This window comes from Phalacrocorax carbo, chromosome 15, assembly GCF_963921805.1.
Source record: "Phalacrocorax carbo chromosome 15, bPhaCar2.1, whole genome shotgun sequence".
NCBI classification, from domain to species: Eukaryota; Metazoa; Chordata; class Aves; order Suliformes; family Phalacrocoracidae; genus Phalacrocorax; species Phalacrocorax carbo.
This window is the reverse complement of record NC_087527.1, coordinates 2,124,114-2,149,525: the sequence shown is the minus strand read 5'-3', so window position 1 is coordinate 2,149,525 and position 25,412 is coordinate 2,124,114. Positions and strand designations below refer to the sequence as shown.

The following is a 25,412-nucleotide window of genomic DNA, read 5'->3' as shown; positions in this document are numbered from 1 at the left end:
AAACCTTTAATGTGTTAAACGCTCGTGTAGGATATCATTGACCAGAAGCTCTTTGAGCTGCCAAAGCCAAAGATTTCCCACTGAAATAAGCGAATCGCCTCTGAAAGCACCTGGAAGCGGGCTCAGCTTTTGGGAATGCGGAGCCCACCGCCAACATGGGCAATGGTGCCAGGGTCAGTGGTGATGCTGCTGAGACACCATGGCTTGAGCCTTTCCAGCTGCTGATCCCCTCCAAGGCATGAGCGCTACTGCCAGTGCTGGAGAAATGTATTAGTTTCATTAAGCTTAAATGATTAGCTCCAGGCCTTGATAATGATACTTAATGGATCTAATTTTTTTTTTGCAATTATGCTGTTGTATACAGTGGTGTATATCATTAATAACCTTCTTTAAAACTCCTTGCTTTCACTGTCACTAATTGTGTTCAAGCCCTTCTTATGCCTAAGCCCAATTAGCTGCCTATAAAGAGCCTTTACCCCATGAAGAATGTCCAGCTGTGCTGGGAGGCAGATGCTGATGTCTTGGGTTACTGGGTAGGAGGACACTTGGATTTGGCCACAGGAACCACGGGTGGGACCCCATGGGATGATCAGGGCAGCCTTAGCAGGTCCTGCTTTCTGCATGAGATGGTGGAAAGCCTCGGGGCAGCTCAGCTCTGCTCAAAAACCCTTTCCCAGTCACCCCCTTAAGCTTTGCAGAGGGGTTAACGCTGGCCGGGGCCACCCCACGTCCTGGGTTTTATCACCAACTGGTGTCTGAAGGGAGGTGATGATGAGGGTGGTGAAGTCAAACATTGCTCACTGTTTTTCCCAGGGGGTGATAATGAAAGCATCGAGGATTCAGTGTTTTCTCAGGGAAGGTGTACCTAAGCCTGGGACTTGTCTGTTATTGCTAGATCAAACCTGTGTGGTCCCCAAGCTGGATGCAGCTGGGTGGAAGAAGGAGCATTGCCACCATCTCCAAACTCTCTCTGAAACTTGCTGTTGCCCTCAGGAGGAGCAGCCATGCTTGGCTGCTTCTCTGCTCCTCCCTGCCTGCACCTCCTTCCCCTCCCCCTGCAAGCTGATTAATCCATTAGGATTAACCTCTCTTTAACTCCTTGATTAGCTGCATTTTAAAACTCCATTTGTTTTCCTTTTTACATCAAGCCAGAGCCAAAAAAAGAGGCCCATTTGCAGCGATACTGATTTACTGCAATTTCTGAAAATCAGGGTGAACGCTGGGAAGGCGTGCTCGGCATTTCAACTCCTCTCTGGATTGCTGCAAGAGGCTCCATCCGGCAGGAGCCAGCTTTGGGAAGAACACCATGGAATCAGCATCCACCTGAGTTCCCAGGGCTAGTTTCTGATGGTATCAGTGCAAACCTGGAAGAGGCATCCTGTGTTTCAAGGACTGAAAATGTCCTGCTCTGTACCTTGGGGAAAGTGAGGCCCCTGTGAAGCAACATGTGTGGGGTAGCAAGGCTGATGCTCAGCCCTTAGATGGCTTTTTGGTCCCTTAGGGACATCTGTAGCTCCAGTAGAGATGTCCCTGACTTCCCTGAACCGCACACCATGGGAATTTCTCAAGATTGGGCTTCTTTAAGATCACACAGGGCAATGACAAGATGGTTTGGCCTCATTCAAAACTGATTTGCCAGGTCAGTCCTGGGTTTATTGAACCTGAGTTTAGCCAGTGACTTTGAGCCACCAGACCACTCCAGGGTCTGGGGGTGCTTGATGACAAAAGCTTTGCAGTTCTGTGCTGGGAGCTTGGCTCAGCATCTGCTCCAGCTTCACCTGTGGAGCCGTGGCAGATCCCTTCTGCCACGCAGGAGCCATGTGGGGAAAAAAATTGTTAATATCTTGAAAAACTAGCAAACCCAGTGGATTTAAAACAAAATCTCTACTGTTCCAAAATGCCTGCCTTTGCCTTCCCGGTGTGTCCCCTGGGAAGCAGTGACTCCCTCTCCTTGCCCAGCCCAGGGCTGTTTTGGGGTCCTGCCCTCGGCCACCCCAGTGAGCACGGCCGATGATGGTTACTGTGCACCCCGCTGCTGGGGCCGGGGATGCTGAGACATAGCGGGGTGGGCAGAGCTGCCTCGCTGGTAACGGTTCCCTGGTGGGGGCTGGCTGGAATCCCCCACGGAAGGAGCAGCGCTCTCCTGCCTTTAAACCCGGCTCCATGCCCCACACCTTCACCCCTCACAGGTGAAATCGGCGCAGGTCCGCAGCAGCCTGGCAGCCCTGCCGGCACACCCTGCCTGTGCCCAGGGAGCCGTGGCCGGCTGCCGCGTGCCCCGACTCCCGTGGGCACAGACCATCCCCTTGAAGCAGCTGCTCCAGCGTTACTCCCGCTGTATTTGTGGTCATTAAGCTTTAAGGCAACTAACACTAACCACCTGCCGGCCCGCGCTAACCCTTCAGTTCATTCTTTAGTCACTTCCTCTGGCTGTAAATCAATGTCCGAGCGTGGATGTTTTTGGAGGTGGTTGGTGGGGCTGGGGTTCGGGTTGCCAAGCTGGGCAGGGGCAGCCTCTGCCAAGGAGGGATAGGGGCAAACTGCTTTTATAAAGCTAGAGGAATTGTCTGAGCTGTGTATTGCTGGTCATAGGTGTTTGCCCCGTGACTAGGGGATCTGCCTGTGTGGGCAGGGGTTGGGGCTCTGGCTGCGGGCTCAGGAAAGCCGAGGCTTAGGCCACAGTTTGGGGTGTCCCTCTCACCTGGCCAATGGCTGGGAGTCACTCCTGGGGCTTGGGTGCTGAAGGAGGTGGCTTGTGCTGGCACCAACGCCCCTCTCCGATGGAGCTGTGTTTTGGGGTTGGTTATTTGCAAGGAGCACCTTTCTCTGCAGTAGTTTGGAGTGTCTGAGAAGAACTGAGTGTATTGGGGACATTGACAGAGCCTTCCTCCTCTCCCAGGCTGCCACTTGCAGGATGCTTATAAGGACCTTTCAGATTTCTCTAAGGTTTTGGAGCAGCTTAATGTGTTTCTAAGCTATTTTGGAATGCATGAGTGGGAAATACAAGTCATGGACACATGCACCTGTGTGCACCCATACACAATAGCCTGCAGTTTCAAGTGTTTTGGCAAGCAGGTTCAAAGCTCTGCAAGGGAATCTTCTTCTCATTAGTGAAACAAAACAGGCAAAACCAAGCAGAAATCAGTACAAAACCAAGGCGAGGGCTTTGCCTTGTGGGACTGCAGTGCCCAAAGCTGGACTCCCCTGCATGGGTGGTGTTGGAACTGCAAAAGTCACTCGGGAGCTGTCTGTGAGCTGTCAAAATATATTACAAGCTACAGTTGAGGTTTAAAAAGCTTCACAGTGATGCACAATTTAGGGGAAGCGTCTTGCATTTCCATAGCTATACAACAAGATTTTCTGAAAATTGCAACGATATGAGAAAATGTCTTTTAAAGTGGCACCCAGATGGCGGGGGGAAATTGTGCTGTTTGAATTCTCTTCAGATAAATTGAAGCTAAAGGGATGCTAAACATTTTATAGTGGTTTTTTTTTTCCCCTCTTCCACCACCTGCTACTGAAACGACGCAAGAGGGGTTATCAAACAGAGCGAGTGAGATCCTTACAGCGCACTGCTTAGGAAACAGCCTCATCTCAATCCTGCATCCGATGGCGATTAACACTGAGCAATCCCAAACCTGGTGGGGTCATGTCTGAGCCTCTCACCCACTCCTCTGCAGAGGTTGGGATGCATGTGGGGAGCAGGAGGGGTTACAGGATTGGGGTTCCTCAGGGCCTTGCGTGACCACAGAACGATGGGGAGAGGCTGTCAGACCCACTGGAGCAACAGCTCTGGGGGTGTGGGTGAGGTGATGCTCCTCAGAGCCAGCCCCAGAGTAAGTCTCACCATAAAATTAGAGTCCAGGTCAATGCAGGCAACCTTTGTGCTAAGAAACCTCCCCATCCACTCCCCAGGGAGGACTGGGATTTCTGGGGCTGGGCCGGGGGTTGCCCAAACCAATTTCTAAGCAAAGAGAAGGAGCTGTATGCGAACCGCAGGGCTCAGCCCCGCAGCATAAGCGAGATGCAATGGCTGGAGCTCTATTCCTCCTTGGAAAGCCACCTGCCACAGGATGCACAGACCCCCAAACGCAAGAATGGAGCATTTGGCTACAGATCACCTTAACGCCAGCCATCCCTGGCGCTGCGCTGCTTTAGGGACAGGCTGTGTCCCCCTGGCTTCGAGCCGATGCCGCAGAGCCTCCCCAGCATCACTCTGCAGGGCAGCAGGCACTTCCCTCACAGGTTTGGTTTTTCTTTTCCCCCTCCTTGACATTCACAAGTGAGGAACGTTTTCACTCCTGGGCTAAATATATCACTTTGTCTTGTAGCGGCTGCCAGGTTTTAAAGAACTGGCAACTTGCAAAAGCACCAAGAGGACAAATGCCAATAGTTACGCACCCATCTTTACTCAAGGAAGAACAGGGCTTTGCGGCTTTTTGGTTTTTATTTTTGTTTTGAATGTAAAATTAGTGTGTTTACCTTTTTGTTTCCTTAAGCTGTCAGTAATGGCAGAAGCAACATGTGCAGCCTGGTTTGTCGTCTCTGATGGGTCTCACTTCCCTTGGGTGGGCCAGGGTGCTCAGGGGCAACCATGAGCAATATCAGCAAATATGCAAGCCTTGGCTGCCTTCCCTCTTGGGAAGGGGAGCCAGGAGTGACAGGAGAGAAGCCCCGGGGCTCTTGGAAAGCCTTTCCCCTGTCCATACATCCCTCCCACTCGTGCTGGCAAACACTGACAGGGCGAGCAGCCGCAGTGCCCGGGACGTGCTCTGCACCCAGGGTCCTCCGACCCTCTGCTGGCTCAGAAGCTGCTGCTTCGTGCCCCAACCAAGCCTGGTCTGTGTGGGGCAGCTGCCCTTTCAGCCCATCCCTGGGCAAGCTCCTATATGTAGACTTTTTAATTATTATTTCTAGTGTTGGCAGATAGGTCCATCCAGCAGGCAGGGTGATGCTCCCGATGGGCGGTGAGATGTCTCTGTGCTTAACATGAAATGGAGGTCGCTGGTCGGGCAGGTTGCTGTGGTTTTTCCAGTGTGGCAGAGCATTTCCTGGTTGGGATCTGGCTCCAGTTTTGGGAGGAGAGATCCTGAGCGAGATCCCAGCAGTTATTTCAGTGGACTGAGGCCGCAGGGAGCACTTGCTCGCCAGCAGCGTGGGCTTTCTGACATCCAGCAGTGCTGCAGAAAGTCAGGAGGGCTGGGGCTAGGTATTTTTAAACAACCTTGGCCAGGCAGGCTTTGCCAGAGTGCTGCCTTTTCTTGTTATCTCTTCCTGCAATTACAGAATGACTCTGTGACAGCTATCCTGCGGTTTACTGCAAGAAGCTTCATGCAGGTACAGTGTGTGTAACACACAGCAATGCTTTCTGGTACGACACGGTACTGTCTTGTGTTATCACAGCTTGAAATGTTCAGCAAATAATTGGAATCTTTCCTTGGAACGCCAGGTTATTTCAGAGGGGGGTTGTCATGTTATCTATTATACTCGCAAAAACAGATAATAATAGTAATACCATTTGGTGGAGCACTGCTAATGCAACAAGGCTGTCACTTGTCACCAAGAATGCTGTGTGTGGCAGCTTGTTAAAAAGAAAGTCAAAACAAGGCTGGCAGCAGCCAGCCCGAGTGCACCACGGTCGCTGCCGGGGCTGTGAGCACGATCGTGTTTCCCCAGCGCTGGAGCCAGTGAGGATGTTCTGTACTGCTGAGGTATGCTGGCTTGGCCGGTGCAGCCCCCGACGCGCTCACCGCAGGGCAGTGGCGATGTCCCGGGCTGCTGTGGCTTGTAGGGACACCGATAGCACTGCCCCAGGACTCATGTGTGTAAGTTGTCTTGTTTGTGGCAGAGATGCTCACCCCGAGCTGGGCTGAGCGTGGCCCTGCCGCCTGCCTGCCTCGCTGCCTGAGCTCCCTCCCAAACCCACGCGCTGCTTAAAGGCCAGTCTTACCCAAATTCCTCAAAATCACCAAACCCCAAATTTCTGTTGCTGTCAGTGGGTTCTAGCTCTGTTCCACGGGATGTGCAGGGTGCAGGAGGAGTGGCAGGCGTGTGAGCCCCCAAGCTGTTCACCCTGCGGGATGGGCAGACACTGGATCCCCCTGGTGCCCGGGCACAGCTGAGCTCCCAGACCAGGCAGCGTTGGCTTGTGGCTGACGGCCCTGGGCACCCACCTTTCTCCCTTCTTCCTTTAAGACAGGCATTTCAAGTGTAAAAGCAATGCAAAGACAGGCAGTTATGCATCTGGAAATGTATCGTTAATGTAATAAGGGCAGGAGAAGGTTTCTGTAGGAATTCATCTCCAGTGTATTTGTTCCACAGTGAGCCATAAACATTCCAGGGTCACAAAAGTCTCTTTACTTTTTTCCTCTCGAGGAACTTCAGCATTAACTCAGCGCATGCTTCCCCCAGCTGCCACCCTGTCTGCTGGGGGCTTCAGACCCCGTGCATCAGCAGAGCCTGTAGGGATGCTCGCTGCATCTGCAACAAGAGCCACGGCAAGCCCCACCCCAAGCCTCCACAACTTCAGCGTTTTGTTTTTATAATGCAATGGAGAACAGAAAGCCCTGCAGAAGTGAAATGTCTCTCTCAAATCATCAGGTTATTTTTATGTGCATCTATGTTTTCTTATGTGTGTGTAAATACCTCCCCCACACACATACTTTTATCTCAAGGAGGGAAATAAAAATAGCTGGAGATTGAAAGGGGAGCAGGCGAGGGGGTGGTTGCGCTTTTTGGAAGAATCTCTTCGGGGTTTGGAAACAGCCAAGCTGTGGTGATAACGTGATCTGACAAAACCTCAGCTTCTCCGGGCCTGCTAGGAATGGTGTTAATGAAAAAGATCTTAATGACTTTCCCTCTACATTTCAATTCATTCTAACAAGCCGCAGCCAGGAGAGCCGACTCAGTGTTGCACTTGAAGTTTCGACAAGGTCTGAGGAGCCGGCTGTGTGCGTGCCAGGAGCTCCTGCTCAGGGGCTTGGAAAAATGACCCCCATCCTGCAGATGCCTGGATGGCATGGAGGGATCCCCCTGCCTCTCCAGGCTGATGGCAGCACCCGCGTTGCCCTCTCTGGCTGCAGAGACCGGCTGCTTTCCCACACCAAGCCCCGCTGCTCTCCCCAGCCCTCTCACTCTGCAAGCCCGGGCTGGGGGAGTCGCAGGGGGAGATGCTGCATGACACCGGAGGAGAGGAATGTGCTGCAGCTTGATACAGATGTTGTATAGGCTTTATTTCATTTTTTTTCTCCCCCTCTAAGTAGGACAGCAGCAAGGAGAGATTTCTGAGAGCTCGAGCTCTGCAAGACAGGGAGGAAATTTCCCTAGGGAATGCAAAATGGGGAGGGATCTGGCAAAGCTGGTGCTATACAACCCAGAACCCTGCGTGTCCTGGCTTAGCATCGTTTGTCTTTGCTTCTCTTCTCTTCCTTTTTTTTTTTTAATGGTAAAAGGAGGATTATGAAATACTTTGTGGGAGGCTGTGTGGCTGGATGGTGGTGTGCATGGGACATGGCGATGTTTGTCCAGGTTGGGCCCCTCCAGCCCTTGGCACCGAACAGCTGGAGCATTTCTGGCAGGATGGGACACATCCAGCACCCATTGTGGTGGTGAAGCTCGAACTGCACCAGCTGAACTCTGGCTTGAAGCAGAAATAAAATCATCACGTCTAATAATACCCGGGCTGCAACCCTGCTCCCCGGCGAGCCTCTGCCAGCTGCTGCGGCCAGCTGGGGCGGAGCAGCGTCACGAGTCACCGAGGCGCAGCACTGTGCAAAGTCACCGTCCCCGTCCTGACCATCAGAGGCTAGGTCCTGCGGGGCATGCAGGTCCCCTCTCCCAGCTGCTCCCTTGAGGCCTTAAGGGGGTTGGAGTAACCACGTTCGGCACAGGCAAAGCCGCCTCGTCCTCCTCCGCTTTGGGAAAGAGCTGGGAGGATTTCCAAATGCCTCCATTTGGCAGCTAATCCGCATCATCCCGGTAACATGCTGGAAGTCAGTCTGAAGCAAGTTAAGGCTTGTGTCCCTATGGATTGCATCGCTGGTCGCCCTCCCTCTGTACAGCATCTCCCAGCTGCTGACAATGCCTGATCTATTAGTTCCTAGTGAAGGTGATGCTGGATGCAGGTGGGAGATGTTGTGTTGAGAAAAACTGAACAAATTATTATATTTTTCCTGTAACCTTCCTGGCTCCCATGATGCCCATGCTGTGACCTGCCACGGTTGACACAGGGACTTGGGTAACCCCCATGTGGCTTCTGCAAATATTTGTGCCTTGGGTGTTCTGTGCATGGGCCTGTGCGCCGGGGCAGTTTACAGGTAATGTCTGGCAAAGGCACATTGTTTTCAAAGCCAGCCCCAGGGGCGTTGGCTATGTCCCACAGACTTCTTGCTGAGCAAGCTCCTGGCAGCCACAGAGGCGGGGTGGCATGGCGAGGGGCAGCATGGCCTTTGGTAGCAGAGCATTGCCCTGATCTGTGTTTTGGGCACAGATTTGCTCCGTGCACAAACTGCCAGAGCTGCTCCGGTTGCTGGTACCAGGGCATGTCAGACCTTGGCCAAGCCACTGGGTGCTGTTTCAGTGGCAGGCTCTCCGTGTTGACAGTCTGAGCTGTTCCCTCTGTAGCAAAGCTGTTGGCAGGGGGAGGAGAGCAGGCAGCAGGTAGGTTTCAGCTGGTTTTGTGCACGGCAGCAGCCCCTCTCCCCTCCTCGCCCACATTGCATCAGTGCTGTGAAGACACTTCTCACTTAAATGGTGTGTGCCCACAGCTCCTCTGAGTCATGCTGTTAGCAGAGAGCTCATAATTCTTCATATTTTTTTTTCGAGTACAAATGTCTTTGAAAAAAGGCATTAAATAAAACACTTGACTGAGGTCCCAGAGGTGACTAATTCCCATGGTACGCCCTGCTCCAGCATTAATCCTGCTGAGCTCTCTGCGTACTGGGGGAGCTTGTATGGCTCCCTGCAGGTGGAGGAGCAAAGAAAAAACTGAAGGCTGCATGAGAAGAGTTTAAAAGGGGCAGGAACGGGCTGTGGCGGTGGCACGGTGGGAACAAACCACAGCAGGCTCCATCCAGGCACTGGCATTCCCTGGGGAGTGCTTCAGTGTGAGCTGTGCTTTCCTCTAAAGCATGGGGTGTATCAAAACCTAAAGCTTCTGCCCAAAAGTTGCTGGAAAGGTTTGAGGAGGGGAGAAATTACTCTCCATAAAAGAACTGTGATGGGATTTTTTTCTGCCTCACCTGGGACGGTCTATATAAAGGAGGTGGCAGCTTGGAAGACAAAAACAGCAGCTGTAAATATGTATTTGTAAACATGCTGCCTCCACCAAAAAAAAAAGCTGTCAAACCCAGAGCTGTGATGAGCAATTAACTCCCCAAAGAACACCTCGCAGGCTCACCATGAATAGCGTACACCCAAACCACGCAAAAACCCATGGGATGGGGCAGCAATGCTGGGGACAGCCCACAACCCCCCAGGACCACTGCTGCTGAACCACTGCCCCCAGCAAACCTGCCCTGTGAGTCCCTCTGGGCCTGGAGATGGAAAGCACCAAACTCCCCAGGACCAGGATGGGTCTGTTGCTGTTGCAAGCCTTCCCCCAAGCTTTGCTCTCCCTCTCTTTACCTCAAAAGCCCTGGAAGCTGCAGAGCAGGAGGCAGCCTGTATGCACCACTAACGAAACAGCTCCAGGACTGGGCATAACTAATTAGAGCCTCTATAAAATGACATCTATTTCCACAGATGGGAAGCTGCTTCCCCTTTTTATGGCTGCTTCAGTTAATTAGTTATCTCGGAGGTTGCATTTGCATTCCCAGCTTTGTGAAATACCCTTTTGTTAACTACTTTTCATATACTTTTATGAAGTCGACCACTGAAACGGGCTCATTTATCTCACCAGTGACAGGCTGAGAGGCTTGCCCAGAGCTGCGTGCCAGATGCCGGGATTGTAAAATAATGTTTGGCTTGTCTGGTGTTTGGAAAGGAGACAGAAGGTGCAGGGTGTGAGAAGAAAGTCCCAGGCTGCTAAAGCCAAGGTCTGGATCTTGACAACTTCTACAAAAATGTCCAATCTGTTGCTTTTGGGCAGCTTGCAGGAGCCTGGGGGGATGCTCTTGTCGCCAGCCCTGGGCCTGGATATCTCTATCCTCATCCCCCGGGAAGTGCCCACACACACGGCATCCCATGGAAGCAGGGCGTGAGCATCTGACCTTCTCGAGCTTTATCTGCTGCGTCCACCCTCCAGTGCCACTGAGTGCATGCATGTCCCCACGAGCAGGGAGGGATCCTGGGGACCCCCCTGCTGTGCCAGCTGGCGCAGCAGGGGGGTCCCCAGGATCCCTCCCTGCCCACAGGGAGCATGGGGATACCGCTGCTCCAGCCATGCTGCACATTTACCCTCTATTAGCAAGATCATGAGGAACAGCAGCAATAATCGATCGCTGTCGTTATTGCTAGGAAATGTTTGCAAAATCAATGTTTCCTCTGTAGCATAAGCAATCAGGGCTTTTGTTGGTCGGCCGTTTTTCAGGCACATTTCTCTCCTAGAGAGTGGAAAATGCTGGATAACTGCAAAGTACAGTGCAACAGATTTCCCCGTTGCTGGTGGCACACCTGCCTTCTTTCTTCTGCGCAAGGCTCTGCAAACTCTCGAAGCAACCTGGCATGCTTTGGCATGCACTGCTGTGGTGGTGGGAAAACCTTCCCAGGCCACTTGCACGTGTTTAGGGACAGTGCGAGATGCCCGTGGGTGTTACTGCAGGTGGTATTTCCATTTGCCTTCCCCTTGCACCTACTGCTTGGAGTGCTGCTTGCCTCCCCGCTGCTCCATGCTGGCCATGTGTGAATGTTGCTAAGTGCCCAAAGTGGGGCAGAAGAATTGGCGCTGCCAGCAGTGCCAGATTCATCCTTTCAGCAGTTTTTGGTGCTTTATGCATCGTGGTCAGCACACCAGGACCATGAAGCCCTACACCAAGGGGCACAGCTGGGTGAGCTTGGCTGCCCTGGGGCACTTTGCAGGGACCCCAAGGGATGTTATGTTTAAAAAAGGGAATCCTGCCATCAGTTCAGTCATCCCTCTGTTCCAGGAGAGGTTTTTTTGGTACAAGAAACCATACCTTTAGACTCAAATGTTGAAAATTCTGAGTGCAGCCCAATTATTTGGGGGGGGGGGGGGGGGGGGGATGAGAAAGCCCAAAGTACATAAATCTCTCTATTTTCTGCACCAGTGAGCTTGTATTGGCCTGTTAGTTGACACTCCTGAAGGTATCCGCTGGGATGCAACTATTATACATCCAAACTGTCACAAATGGAAACGTCGCTTTGAAAGACAAAGGGTAATTTATTGAGAAAAGGGTGTCATTTAGGTGGAAGGATGGAAGGAAGAGAGACAGCCGCTGCAGAACTGCCAAGAGAGAATACCCGATCTGCTGGTAGTCAGGGAACAGCTTTGAATTTCCAAGGCTGCCCTTGAGGGATAAGAAAATAAAAGCTAAGGACAAAAAAAAAAACCAAAACAACCCAACTCTTAAATACAGTGACAGCAGAAACCTGAAGGATCGCACTGAAAAATGGGACTTTTCCTCTCTAACAATAACCGAGAAAAAGATAGGAATGTAATTTGTAAAAGCTGTTAAATTGCCACCAAAAATTGTAAGCTGGATGGAGAAATGACACAGAAGGAAAGAAGAAACAAATGCATACCTGTCATTCCTGGAGTATTTCTTGAATATGGGACTAGAGATGAACAGGGTGGGGGAGGAACGGAGCTGAGGAAGGGAATAGCTGGGAGAACCCACCTGCCTCAGCTGGGCGATAGGAGCTGGTCACCACAGGAGCTTTACCTGGGAGCCTCTGTTGGCTGAGGGAAAATGGGTCTGAGTGTCCCCAAAAACACAAACCCATACATCCATCTTTTTTGTATGTTTCTGAATAACATATCCTCCTCTGTTTGGAGGGAGCTTGCTTCTATGGGAATGGCACTAAGGAGCCAGGCACAAGCAGCTTGCTCCTCTCTGAGCTCGGGGCTCCACAGGGAACTTCTTGCCAGGAAGGAGTTTGCAGAATGGGCTCCCACTGACAAACTTCAGGAGAACCGAATTGCAAACAGCCTGGAGGAAGGCGTGATCTTCTCTGCAAGAGCCTTGCCCCAAGGCTTGCGCTAGCAAGCTGCCCATGGGGTGCAGGTGCCAGTGGGACAGGGGGCCTGGCCGTGAACTGCAGGGTGGAGAGACCAGGAGAGACGGGGTGTCTCCAGCACCAGCCGGACATGGCCCTGCGCATGTCCCCTCTGAGTCCTTCCCGCCCCCACTGGCCCCTGAGCATCGAAGCCAAACAGCATTTCAGTTATTTTAAGGCCATTAAAAATGGATCCACCAGGGAAGCAGAGTGTGTTTTGGGCACAACGCCAAAGCGTTACAGCATTAAAGCCTGCAGGGTGTGAGTGCGGGAAGGCTCTCGCGTGCCCGCACCGGCCCTCAGCACCGCTTGCAGCATCTGGACTGACTCAAGTTAAATAAGCAGCGGGTGCTGGGGGTGACGTGACTCAGCCGGGGGCCTCCCGCTTTAGGGCCTGAAGTCCCCGGCAGGTTGCAACATGCTGCAGCTGAAGGTTGAGCTGAGGCTTCTTCAAATGCAAACCAATCAGCAAAATCAATAAAGCACCATTTTTCTGATGCAAAAGGATCACTGTATGGATGTAGAAGCACATTTTTAGGCATGAAGGCTGCTTCAAAATGCCACTTTTATATTTTTCATGTGGTGATTGTCTAGCAGATATTTCCCTTAAGTCCCCAGAGCTGAAATCCCGGTGCTAGATGAGATGTTGCCATTTGTATTAGGGAAGTCATTGAAACTAGTTCTTTCTCAAATATTTCAGTTGAAAACAACACCCAGTTTCAACAAAAGCAGGTGCTCAGAGGGTTGTCATTACCAAAATGTGATATTTCTCGTGGCTGTCTCAAACACCGTGTGTTGGACTATTTCTTTTCAGCTGGAAACATCTATGATTAAGATGCAGCCAATGAGAAAAGTAGCAGAAATTGTATTTCCAGCTCCACAATTTAGCAGATCAGTGGGTGAGCACCTCTGGCCTGGACCACTGCGTGGATGGGAAGTTTCTCCTGAAAAACAAAGCAGTGCAAGACACCAGGTTTTGGGGAACAGTTCAGTCTGCAGGAAATATAAAGCTGGGGAGGAAAATGAGGTGGGGGGAGCCTTCCCAGCCGCGCACGTTCCCCGCGTCCTCCTGCAGCCTCAGGGCCGCGCAGTGCCACAGCTCCGCTCCTCGGGCGGCTGTTCACCGCTTCTGCCCTCTCACGTCTGGTCACAGCACTCTAAATCAAAAGTTATAATAGCAAAGAAGCATTGGACAGATTAAAATGCAGGGAAATAATAGCAAGGGTGGTTTTTTTCAGGGTTGAGAGGAAAGATGGGGAGGAGGGAAGGAGGGAGGAGGTGTTTCCAGATACCTTTAGAGAGCTCACAGGATTCAAATGGTTGGAGTGATCTTGACAGGCTAAAAACCCAATCTGCTGGAAATCATACACCTCAAATAATGTGCCATTGCTGCTGATCGTCCGTGTATTTTAGGGCTGAATAGACACAGTATTAAATTCACCTCAAGTTCTCATCTGCCACCAGTTACCGCTTGTTTGACAAGGTTTGAGTGAAGTTTGAAAGGCTTTTACTGAAAACGGTCGTAGGAGGAGTGAGGTTTGATGGGTTTTCTCAAAGGCTGAGCAGCACCTACCTGAGGCCCTGGGGTTGCTCTGCCACACGCCCCAAGCAGCCACCCAGGAGAGGAGCCAAGGATTCTATTTAATTAATTGAAATACCGATGAATATTACCTTTACTGTTATAGTGCTTTAACCATTGAGCCCTCCAACAATGTTGTTAAGTGATAAAGTTCTGTTTACCTAAAGGCAAAACACATTACTTATGGCCCTGTCCTCCCTCAGCCACAATTCCTGGTGTCCCTAAGCTCCAGGTGCCATCTTAGCTTGTCCCTCAGCTGAAAGAAAGGTGAAAAATCCATCTCCATGTTTGGAGAAACCCTAAACTAGTTGCTGCCTCCTGGTGACCCCCAGTGCGGGTTCTGCAAGAGGAACCCCTTTGCGGCTCTCCTCTGCGGGCCCCTCGGGGCTGAAGCGATGCTTGTGCAGCACAGCCACACGTCGCGGCCTCATCCCTGAGGGTGAGCAGGCCGCCGTGCGGGGCACGGGGCGCCCCACGCGGGGCCCCCGAGCGCACCTCCTGCTCCTCAGCCGCCCAAGGGGCTCACTGCTCGCCCCCTGCAGGGGCTCAGTGCTCAGGCCCTTGGGCACGGCCCCACGGGCACGGCTCTAGCCCGCTTCCTTGCGGGTGGGGCCCTGGGTGCGGCCCCTTGGGCGCGTGCACGGCCCGACCCGTGCACCTGCACGGCGCCGCGCGGGGTTTCCCGGGCAACCGGGTGACGCGGGCCGCGGGCCGTTAACCGTCGCGCGGCGCGGCAGGGGGCTGTCCTCTGAGGCTGCTGAGGAGAGGGGTCCGTCCTCGCCCCCCGCCGCCCCGCGGGGAAGGAGGAGGTGGGGGGGGAGTTCAGGCTGGCTCCCCGGAGTTTGGGAGGAGGGAGGCCCTTGGCGTGAGGGCAGCGGGTCGGGGGAGGTTGTGCTGTTGTTAAAAATAGGTGTAACGGAAGTTTTAGGTGTAACGAAGCCATACAGAGGGAGGTGCTCTGGCTCTGGGTGTTCCCTAGGAGACTGGTTAGGTTTTAGGTGTTCTGGCCCCTCAGGATTTATTTCTATTTGAGGGGCTGCTGAGGGGAGTGAGACCATGTTAGCAGCAGATTCTTCTGCTGGGCTACCCTTTTGAAAATTAAAGACTTGCTTTGGAGTTTGAGCAGCAGGTGTGTGTTTATATAACTGGGAAACTAGAGTTTTTGATAATTCAGGGGATAAAACCACCAAAGTTCCCATTCTGGAACAATGCCAGTACCAGATGCACCTACAAACTGCAGAATTGAGGCACCTGTGGTAGCAAATGCAGGTAGGCACAGCAGGGTCAAGGCACCTGTGGTACCAGATCCACCTAAGAACAGCAGAATCAAGGTGCTGGCAGCCCCTAAAATGTTGAATCCTCGAGACTTTGTGAGCATTCAGCCTTTGCCTGGCTTTGCTCAGAAGGAAGGAAAAGTCTTGGCCAGAAGCAGAACAATTTACAAAAGCAGTGAACCTCCAAGAGAGCAAGTGTTCTGGGAAAACTACCATAGGAGGCAAAAGCAGTTCACTCAGGGACTCTTCACCCCCACTGGGAAGCCTTACCAGGAGCTTGGAGAGATCCTCTACACAGACCCGAAGAAACTCACCCTCTACTCTTTGGGGCAGCTTACACAGGTAGGCCGGACTTCCCTGGTTCTGCTCCGACAGAAAAGCAGGAAGGCTTTTCTGCTAAGTAAACTGCAAGCCCCTATTTCCAGGGAAAGGAATAATTATTTCTGTTTAAAGAAATGCTGGACACAATATTTTCATGACTTCCTGTGAACACTCGCAATCTGACATACTGTTGGGTGCTGGTACGGAACATTTGTGAATAAAATGGGACTGCTTTGATGTGATTTGGGAACTGGCTTTTGAAACTGGTCTTTAAAATTCTTAATGAGAGCACTTAAAATGAAGCAGAGACAATAGCAGGCTAATGAAGGAAAAGGAAAACATGACATAATGAGACTGTACTTATGGGAAAACACTCAGGGAAAGGTAACAAGTCTTGAAAAGAAGGAGAGGAATCACTGAGTGCATGAGGGTAAAGGATGGGTTAAAAAGCAGGAATGATAAATGGTGGCAGTTGAGGGGTGGGTAAAAAGCTCAAAAGTTGAGCATAAGAATGGTATAAAAAGGAAAGTGTTCCTAATACAACTTACATAAGTAGGGATGGCTTTGGAAGTAGTGGATTAATTATATTGTATTTTACTTTGCACCTGTAGTTGGGTTTCAGGAGGGCATAAGGAGATTAGCCAGGAGTGTCCGTGATAGTTTGATTGTGTGGTTATCCTGGTCTCCTTAGTGCTGCGTACCCACTAACTTCGTGGCTCTTGAACTGTCTCAAGTTACTTTTTTCAGTGAAGCTTGAATAGTTAAACCACAGGGACAAGAACTATGGCACTGACTGGTGCTTGAGATGAGCTTGCAGGATTCTGCCATTTGTTTTCTTTTCCTCAGTGCTGTTGGCTCATGCAAGGACATCCGAAGCTCTCTGAGTTTTCTATGCTGTTTTGTGCGGAGAGCAATTTTGCATGTGGAAATGGAGTGAAGTCTCTCCAGCCTGCAACCTGTAACGTCGGCTTCTGTGACTCAGAGCCTACGCTTTGCTGTGTGCTTTCCAATGGTGTGCCCAAGGGACAGTCCCTGACAGCTGCAGCAGAAGCAGCATGGTTATTATTCAGGGTAGGCAGAAAAGATTCTGTCCACCCACGACTTAATTTTCTGCTCTGATTGTGTGTGTTGCATTCAGAGATTAAAGTTTTGGATCAAGTGTTTTAAGCTCTAAATAGACAATTCACTTTATTTTTAACATACCACTTAAAGCAGCATCTTGCCGGCTGTCTTCATTCGGAGGCTTGTATCTGTATATAGTCAACATCCAGTAAGTGTTGCCAGCGTTCTTGTTTAAACCCTTGACTTCTAAAACATCTTTCCTTCTGATAGAAGTTACTTAAAATTTTTTCAACTGCAGATATAATTATTAAAATTCTGAGAATCCTGAAAATGTTCGTTAATTTGCGGTGGTGGTTGTTGTTTTGGTACTGAAATATGTCAGCATTTGATCCTTACGGGTGCTCTGAAACCCGGTTGGAACTCGGCTACTTAACCTGACGCAATTAAAAGTATACAACTTATACAGAAAATAGATTACATGTGGGTCACTAAATGTGTTATGCTCTAGATTTGTGAAGCATTGGAAGGGACGTAGTCACACCTGCTGTTCCTTCTTGTGGAGAGCATGGCTAAAAGCACTACGTAGTTTTGAAAATCTCAGACTAACCATTTTTCCTAAAAGGTAATTGTTACTAAATTGAAAATACTTAAAAAAAAAAAAAAATATTCCTGGCAATGAATCTGACCTGGCCTTTGCTTCCTTCTGTCCCTGCAAACTGGGGAAGGCCCACGGATTTCATGCTGCTCACAAGCCAACTCTCACTATTTAATCTGCCAGCATGCTCTGCAGAAATCTAGTCATGCATTTTTCAGAGATACTAGAATTAGCATTTCTGTAGCCTAATTCTAAAAATACATTGTATTCCCTGTATTTTTGCTTTATATGGGTTCTTTACCCCATTTCCACCCCCACCTAGCAGTCCCCATAATATTTTGAATAACTGAGAAGACTGTAGATACTGGATATGTCTAATTATAGGTGTCTGAGAGCATAACATTCCTGGTAGTAAAAATCATGATCTCTGATTAATGCATTTGCAGTCACCTCTGCCTTCTGAGTTAGTGTATTCTTCAGCCACAAGTACAGCTGATAATTTGCAATGATGAATGACAGTAAAGCTTGTGAACAAGATGATGATAAAATCCCTATGAATTCAACAGGACTTGAGTATGCTAATATCTGCTGGCAAATGCTACTTTCTAAACTGATACTATTAAAGAAAAATAGATTTTAAGAGCTAAAAACATTTGAGTAGGTATGCTGGGATGGTTATACAAAATGATATGGGCGTAGGATATTATATGTAATAATTGCACTTTTAGTGTGCTTTTTTATATACTTGCCGGCAGCAAGTGTGTTCAGAAAATCGGTATGTTCATGGGTGCTTTTGGTATCTTTAAGTAAATTTGGTATCTGAAAAATTAGAGCTGATATTTGATTGTTCTAGCTGTTGCATTGAAAACTGCTGTTCTGCAGTCACATGGAGAATGTGCTATCTATCTTAGAGTGAAAACACTAAGTAAAGCTGGGTCAATGCAGTGGAAGAATTGCATTCTACTACAACCCACTGAAGCAAAATAAACCCCTTGCAAACCACTAGCAATACTGGCGAGGGATGCGGGAAGCTCAGGAAGCGTAGCATTTCTGTTTAGAAAGAAAATCAAACAACAAATTCCCCACAAAAAAAAAAAACAAAACCAAAAACCAAAACCGACAACAAGGAGGATTCTTCTACCCATGCTGTACAGTGTTATCCAAATGTGATCAGCTTTTGCAATGATGTGGATCTTGTGACCCTTACGACTTTAGATTGCCAATTATCCCAACTTTTACCCCCAGCAATGTCGGAGTGTTTTCAGATGTGCTTTATTATGTGGTGCCTTTCTATATGTGCTGTCTGCTCCCTGCCGCTGTCTTTACTAGAAGAATCCTGAGAAGTTGAACGGGTCATGTATTTTAACCAGAGCTGTTACATGAAGCATCTTTCCAATGGATTTCAGGTTCTTGCCTTTTCAAAACTTGTGGGAGTGGGGGAAGAGACTCCCTGTGGGGCTGCCTGGTTCTGCCTTCTGTTAATATCAGTCCATACCCATAGCACGAGATAAAGCCCTTCCAGCTTCTGTTACAAATAACTGGAAGTTACTTCGTTCAGTTTGAGGTTTTTTTCCCCTCTCAAAGGTTGGGTGCATATTGCAGACAGCACTGATTCATTGAAAGTCAAAGAATGTAGCTATCCAGACAGTATTTTTGATTTCCTAAGTGTTCAGAGCAGTGTGTTAAAGGTCTCTTTCTTATTCCTTAATGTAATGGTGCATGGTGATGTTAGTCACCTTTTATCATGTTTATATAGCTTCTTTCCCTTAATTGCTATGACAAATTCATTTGCAAAACCCCTGAGGTGGCTTGTTGACTTTTTACATGAAAGAAAGGTGGCCTTTCTGACCAAGCCCTAAAAACAATCTAAGTCTACAAAATCTTTAGTATTATTAGTGTCAAAGCCTGCTCTATACTTGTCATAAAATTCTGTCCTGTAATTCTGCGCTTTGGGTAAATAGGTCACTAGATAAGATTGACAATAGCATCAGCAATGAAAGGTTTTAAGCTGGAAACTGGAGAAGAAAACGGAGCAATTTCTTTCAAGAGAAATTACACTGATGTTATTTGTTATTGCTGCAGTTAAAGATCTGTCACTGTTTCCAATTTGAAACCTTGCTTTCCAGAAGACTGAAAACACGTATTTCAAGGCAGAACTTGTAATGCAAAGAACCTTTTTCCTGCCAGCTTTCTGATGTGAAGGCCGGTCATAATCCCTTATTGCTCTGGGAAGAGCAGGAGGACATGAGTGGTGGGTTGTCTGCCTAGTATCTCCAAAATGGAGAAACTGGTCAGGCCAGACTACACTGGTGTGGTGACACTCCTAGTGCTTTTGGAATTGAGTAGCCAGTATATGGCCATTGATCAACCTCAGTCTCATACCTGCATCTAAGAAGGGCTATGCCTGAGTCATTTTAAAAAAAAAAACAAGCAACTTTTTTATAGATTTAGAAGACGCCTCAGAAATACCTTGAAACTTCCTGTTTGAAGAATGTGAAATTGCAACAAAATGCTAGTGAGAAAGAGGATAGCACAGTGTTTCTTTCCATTAACTATTCAAATGGCTTTGAAAGTGAAAAGCTACAAAATACTAATAGTTTCCAGAGTGGTTTTTTTCTGTATTAGTCATATAGGGTAGAATGTAAGGGTGAATTATCAGTGGGATGGCTGTTATTCAGAAGTGCCAAAGCATTGATGGAGATGTTCAGATTCAAGTATCTTTTAGGGTATTTTGGTCGATTGTTGGCTGGTGAAATTGGCCTTTCTAGATCTTTCCACTGCTTGCTAGAGATGGTCTCAAAGTCTCTGTTGGTAAACATCTTAGTATCTCTTAATTTAAAAAAGCATATTGGCAGCATGGAGGTGAGGATTTTGAGATGTGCTTTGTTTGCAAGGGTTAATTAATGTTAGATTTAAGGTTGTGTTTCTTCCTTCTCGTACTATTTTGCCCAGCTCACCTTTTTGTGACAGTCTGTCAGCTTGGGAATTAAAGGGCTGGTGTTTTGGACAGAATAAAGGGAACAAGCCGGAAACAGGGAGGGTACAGAAGAGATTGTAGCAGCGGGAGTCATGCTTTCAGCTTCTCTGGTGATCCAAATTTATCTTGTTTGTCCTTGTGCATTTCTGATGAAAAATTGGGAATGAAGATGGGAAACACAAAATTATGCACAGGTTCTTTTTACTGTTTTTGAAGCTATGATGGCAGTGCATGCCCTCTGTGTGAAAATCTGTATGAAAACTAAAAGCATCTACAAAATCAGGTTTGTCTTCACCCTTCCTGAGAACGTCTTTACCTTCTTTGTCTTTACCCTATCTGAGAAGGACCTGGGAGTGCTGGCGGCCAGCAATGTGCCCTTGTGGCCAAGAAGGCCAGCGGTATCCTGGGGTGCATTAAAAGGAGTGTGGCCAGCCGGCTGAGGGAGGTTATCTTCCCCCTCTACTCTGCCCTAGTGAGGCCACATCTGGAGTCCTGCATCCAGTTCTGGGCTCCCTAGTTCAGGAAAGACAGGGAACTACTGGAGAGAGTCCAGCAGAGAGCTGTGAAGGTGATAAGAGACTGGAGCATCTCCTTTATGAGGAAAGGCTGAGAGAGCTGGGTTTGCTCAGCCTGGGTGAGAGAAGACTGAGGGGGGATCTTACCAATACTTATAAATATCTAAAAGGTGGCTGTCAGGAGGATGGGACCAGACTCTTTTCAGTGGTGCCCAATGACAGGACAAGGGGCAACAGTTTGCACCTGGCTGTAAGCCCACATGCTAGAAATGCTCCAGGACAGAAGAGAAAGAAATAGGTTGTGCAAGTCAGTAGCTAGAAAACTGCCCTTTATCAATTGGCTACAGTTCATAACCTTATTGTTGCCAAAACATATTAATGAGGTTAAGTACAGAGTATGTAAAACAAAAAAAGCAGGTGCAAGCGCAGTGACACTGTGATTACAATTTCAGAGTTTATAGTGTCACATTGTAAGAAAGATTCTACTGCTTGTATGGCAATGAAAAGGTGCAGTGTGTGGGGAGTGGAATTAGCTGTGAGCGTTATACCAATGACTTTTCCTACAGGGTCCATAACCTCTGTTAATAAACTGGGTGTGCAAGCTCTCGGTGTGGTAATCATCAGGAAGAACAGAATTCATGCACGTTATCCATCTGAGGTGATGTCTTTGCTTCGCTTCTCATGATGAAAGCAGATGTACACTCCCAGCTCTCACCAGGGTCACTGCTTGCAAAAAACAAGTGAAACCCTGGTTGTACATGTTTTATGGATATTGTTGGTTTCCAGTAAATAGAATAGGTTGCTTGAGTATTTTTTAAACTGTCTTCTGTAGCCTTTAACTATGTTAGCAAGCATAACACTACACTGCTTTTCCTTTTTAAAAATAGTAACATGTATTTCTTGTTGCAAAAGACAAACTCAAAGGCTACTTGGAAATGAACGGCCTAGTGGCATCTCCCTCTCTCATATGACTTTCTTCTCACCCATCCAAGGAGGCTTTGACCCACCAGACATTTGCAATGTAATGATAATGTACCATTATATTGCTGCTTTTATGTACATGTTATTAAATGTTAGTAAGCCTGAATGCATAAGGTTCGAGGGTGTATTAGAAAGTGGTGAATAAGCAGACTGGATAATTTGGCTATGGAATAACAGAAAAGGGTATAGCTTTAGGCGACTGAACTAGTGTTCTGGAGCAGTTTGGTTATGTGAGGGTGATACTAAAAGGAGGAGTGGAATGAAAGATAAGCAGAAGATGTGAAGTGAGGTGATAGATAATGGTGTCATCATAGACAGAACCAGAACAGAGCAAATGATATAAGGAGGAAAGTTCAATTTGTCTAAAATTTTATAAAATTTGGATATGTTCTTGAATTGCAATAGCAGATAGTTTTCTGCCTCCTTCAACAAATGTTACATCAGATTAGGCTCTTAGACTGTACAGTGGCTACTGTTAGTTTTATTAATTAAGCTCATTCCCCTTTGTTAGCCTGAACCATAAACATATTTCTTTTAACCTGGGCTTAATTTTTAAGAGCCCTTACTAAAAAGTTGAAAAATGTCAGTTACACCATTTTTTAGGAACTAAAATTTATTTGTACATGTCCGTGGGGAAATATTACATCATATTGCAGTAATTCTAGCTAGAGGATAACAACATAGCTAACCAAGTATTTGAGATTTTTAGCAGGCATAGTGAAGCTGTTGTTGATGCAGGATTTCTGAATCTCATTTTTTTTAATTCTTATCTGTGACTTACTCTGCTACTGCAGTCACGTGTCTGTTAAATTCTTGGCTATTTTAGAAGAGCAGCAGTCCTTCAGTACTGAAATAGTTGGTTTTATTACTATTAACCATAACATTTAAGCACTTGTGTACTGGGAGTTTTGTTGAAATGTTTTTTGTCATGGCCTTGTGAGACTGACAATCATTACCTTTCCTGTACCTTTGGAGGAAGTGACTTAGGGAAGTGTATTAACTTAGCTAATTGCCTGTGGAAAATAGTGAAGAATCTTTGTCCCTGAGCTCTTGGGTTTTCCTGCAGGTGTTCTTGCTTTGCCTTTTAGAGTGTGAAACAAAAATGGTGATATAAGTGAGCCTAGACATAGGACATAAGCTTACAGAAATATATTTTTAAGATCGGGCTTTTTTTGTTTGGTTAAGAGTGATAGTTTTAATTAACAACATGAACATTAAATGTTAGGTGCTAATCCTGACCTGAGCCAAACTACGTGAAAATGTTATGTTCTATAAAAATAAAGGCTTTATGATCACTAAATTAGTTTGACATATCTCTGGAATAGCAGCTAGCCGGTAAGGTCCACACAATCTCCATGCTATTAAGTTCAAAACAGTCTAATCAATTTCAAAAGTTCAATTTCTGTTCCTAAAGGCTGCTTCCATAATGAATTAAGGGAAGCATATCAAATGTAATAATGCATTGTTATTAAGGTTTTAGTAAACTTGCCAAATGTCAGGCCGCTGGTACAGTCATGGTGCATTACTCTTCTGTGATTACAGCTTGAGCTGTCATTACAGTGAATTGCATTGTTCACCTAGGTTTGGGAATTGATCTGCAATATCATGCCTGGGGCAGGAGAGAAGTGTGTTACAAAGGTTACGCTTTACAGTGAATATTCAAAACATTAGAGTTTTAACAGGCTTAATGTCTGTTTCTCTTAAATAGTGCATACAAATAATCTGTATGTTACATAATGAATGGAATGGACTATTCCTTATATTTGAAGAACCTGGTGCAATGTGGCAGTTAAAAATAACTTTTGCTATCTGGTAACAGTTTGTCAAATGATTACTTTTGGGAGAGAATGGGAAAAAACCTTTTGAGATTTGACTAGAAGTGCTGTGTAAGAAGCAGATGTTTGTTACGGTTGATGGGTATGATCTGTTTAGACTTGCACTGGACAGTAAGGTTAATGCTCTTTGTAATTCATGGATTGGTTTCTGGTTCCTGTTCCGTTGTGTCACTCTGATAGCACAAAGGAACATCAATGCTGATCTTACCAGGCACTGGAGGATTTCTCTAATGTAATGTTCAGTGGAGTTGTGTCAGGAATTAATAAATGTGTACCAGAAATGTAAGAAAATGTTTCAGGTGGGAAAGCCAAGCTCTTTTGCATACGTGGATCCTAGGAAGCTCTCTCTGTATGTGATCGATAGAGGAAGTGGTAGGTATTTAATTAGGGATGGGGGACCATGACAATATTTTCCTTTGTATGAGGAAAAAAAATCACAGCTGATGTAGAAATGCAGGACTAGATCTGTAGCTAGGTTGGGTTGTACTCATTTCTAGGATGGATAATATATTTATAAATCAGTTTTACCCCAAATGATGCCAAAAGCACTTAGCAGGCTGAATGCAGAGGTCATATCAGCCATCCCTGGTTAACTGTGGTCAACAGAGCAGAGCAATGCTACCTGAAAGTTCAGGATAGAAAGTGGTGAAGAATAATGTATCCAGCTGAAATAGGTGAGCTTAAGTGAGCAGACAGCAGTTTAAGCAATTTGAAGCTTAGCCAGGACACCTTGCTAATTCCTCCCCAAACATTGCGTGGCAGCGGCAGAATCATCCTTTGCATACAGAAAGTGACAGTTTCAGGGTAAATTGATATGAATGCGAGAACTTTGAAACCTGTTCTTAAATTGGAATATTTCCCTGTGCAGGCACAGTGAATGAAGGCATTCAGCAGTGAGGGGGAAAAGTGTAACAATTAAAGCTTGAGTTTGGCTTGCAGAGGAAAAACAACTTGTGTAAAATCAGATTGGTGGTGTTTCGCTTTCCTTGAGACTGTAGAATGATGTATCTTACATTGCAAGCAGTGCAAGGCACCACTTTCCATGGCTAGTGTAGATTATTATTCATGAAATGCCTATAGAAAGTGTTGCATGCACGACAGCAACAGCGGGGAGGACTGTAAGCAGGGAGGGGAGGACATAATGGAATATCACTACATACCATGTAGTATAATGTGACCTTTCCGTTAAATTTAACATTATGCTATTTGCACAGAAAGAGAGCTAAGATAGAGAGTATTTTTAGGGGACAATAGTCAAGTTAATTAGGCAACTATCTAACTGTCACTCTTTACATTAAGAGCTCAAAAGCAGAGTATGGGGAAGGCAGTAGTAGCTATAATGCTAATTTGAGTTCTGTTCATTTTGAAAAAGGAGTTACTTCACATTATTTGTGAAAACTGGGCTGTGGCATTGCTTGGGGCATTGTAGCCTTGAACCTGTTCTTCTGGTGCATTAAGAAGGAGGTTTTAACTTAATTCATTGATGACTTACTGCTAAAACATTTGTGCAACCCCTCTGCTCATCTAACGAGTACAAAAGACAGGTTCGTTATTGGTGTGGAATACTCGGATATTTCATATGCATTTCTATCAACCTCAGTGGAGTAATCATGGAGTAAGGCACAGTTCTTCAAGTGAATCACTGCTAGATTTTGGTCTGCAAGCATTTAATATCATTCACACCTACACAATTTCATGTAAGGGTCAAAGATGTTTTATAAAGCCGTTGTGACGTATTAAATTTGTAATCGCTTATGTGTGCACTGCATCCATTACAAATCTTCCCTTTTTAAGAATGACTTTGACTTTTTAGTAAATTTCTTTAGTCATAAAAGGGAAATTCTAGCTGTGTTATATCAGGCTCCAGATAACAATCCATATGTTTGAAACAGAGACTGCAAAGCTGTTAGGGTTATTTGTAATATTTTCTCTGCTACAATTAAAGTTGCAGTAAATTACAGAGCCTGCTGAAGCCTCTGGCCAGTCCTAGTCTCTGTGAGTGAGCTCTTCTGTGTCTTTGGCCTTGAGCTAATGCCTGTGGTACTTCTGGGAGGGTGAAATCATATCACTTCTCATCTGTTAGAGCAGTCCTTGGACTG

General features: G+C 47.2%; 1 protein-coding gene across 1 annotated transcript in view; it reads left to right on the top strand.

The window, feature by feature from the left end:
• Nucleotides 1-14,961: 14,961 nt before the first annotated feature.
• Nucleotides 14,962-25,412, top strand: part of CCDC60 (coiled-coil domain containing 60) — a 67,663-nt gene continuing 57,212 nt past the window's right edge. The window contains exon 1 of the mRNA XM_064466682.1: nucleotides 14,962-15,369. Within this exon, the coding sequence (XP_064322752.1) occupies nucleotides 14,962-15,369 (408 nt within the window). The remainder of the gene's footprint in view (nucleotides 15,370-25,412) is intronic.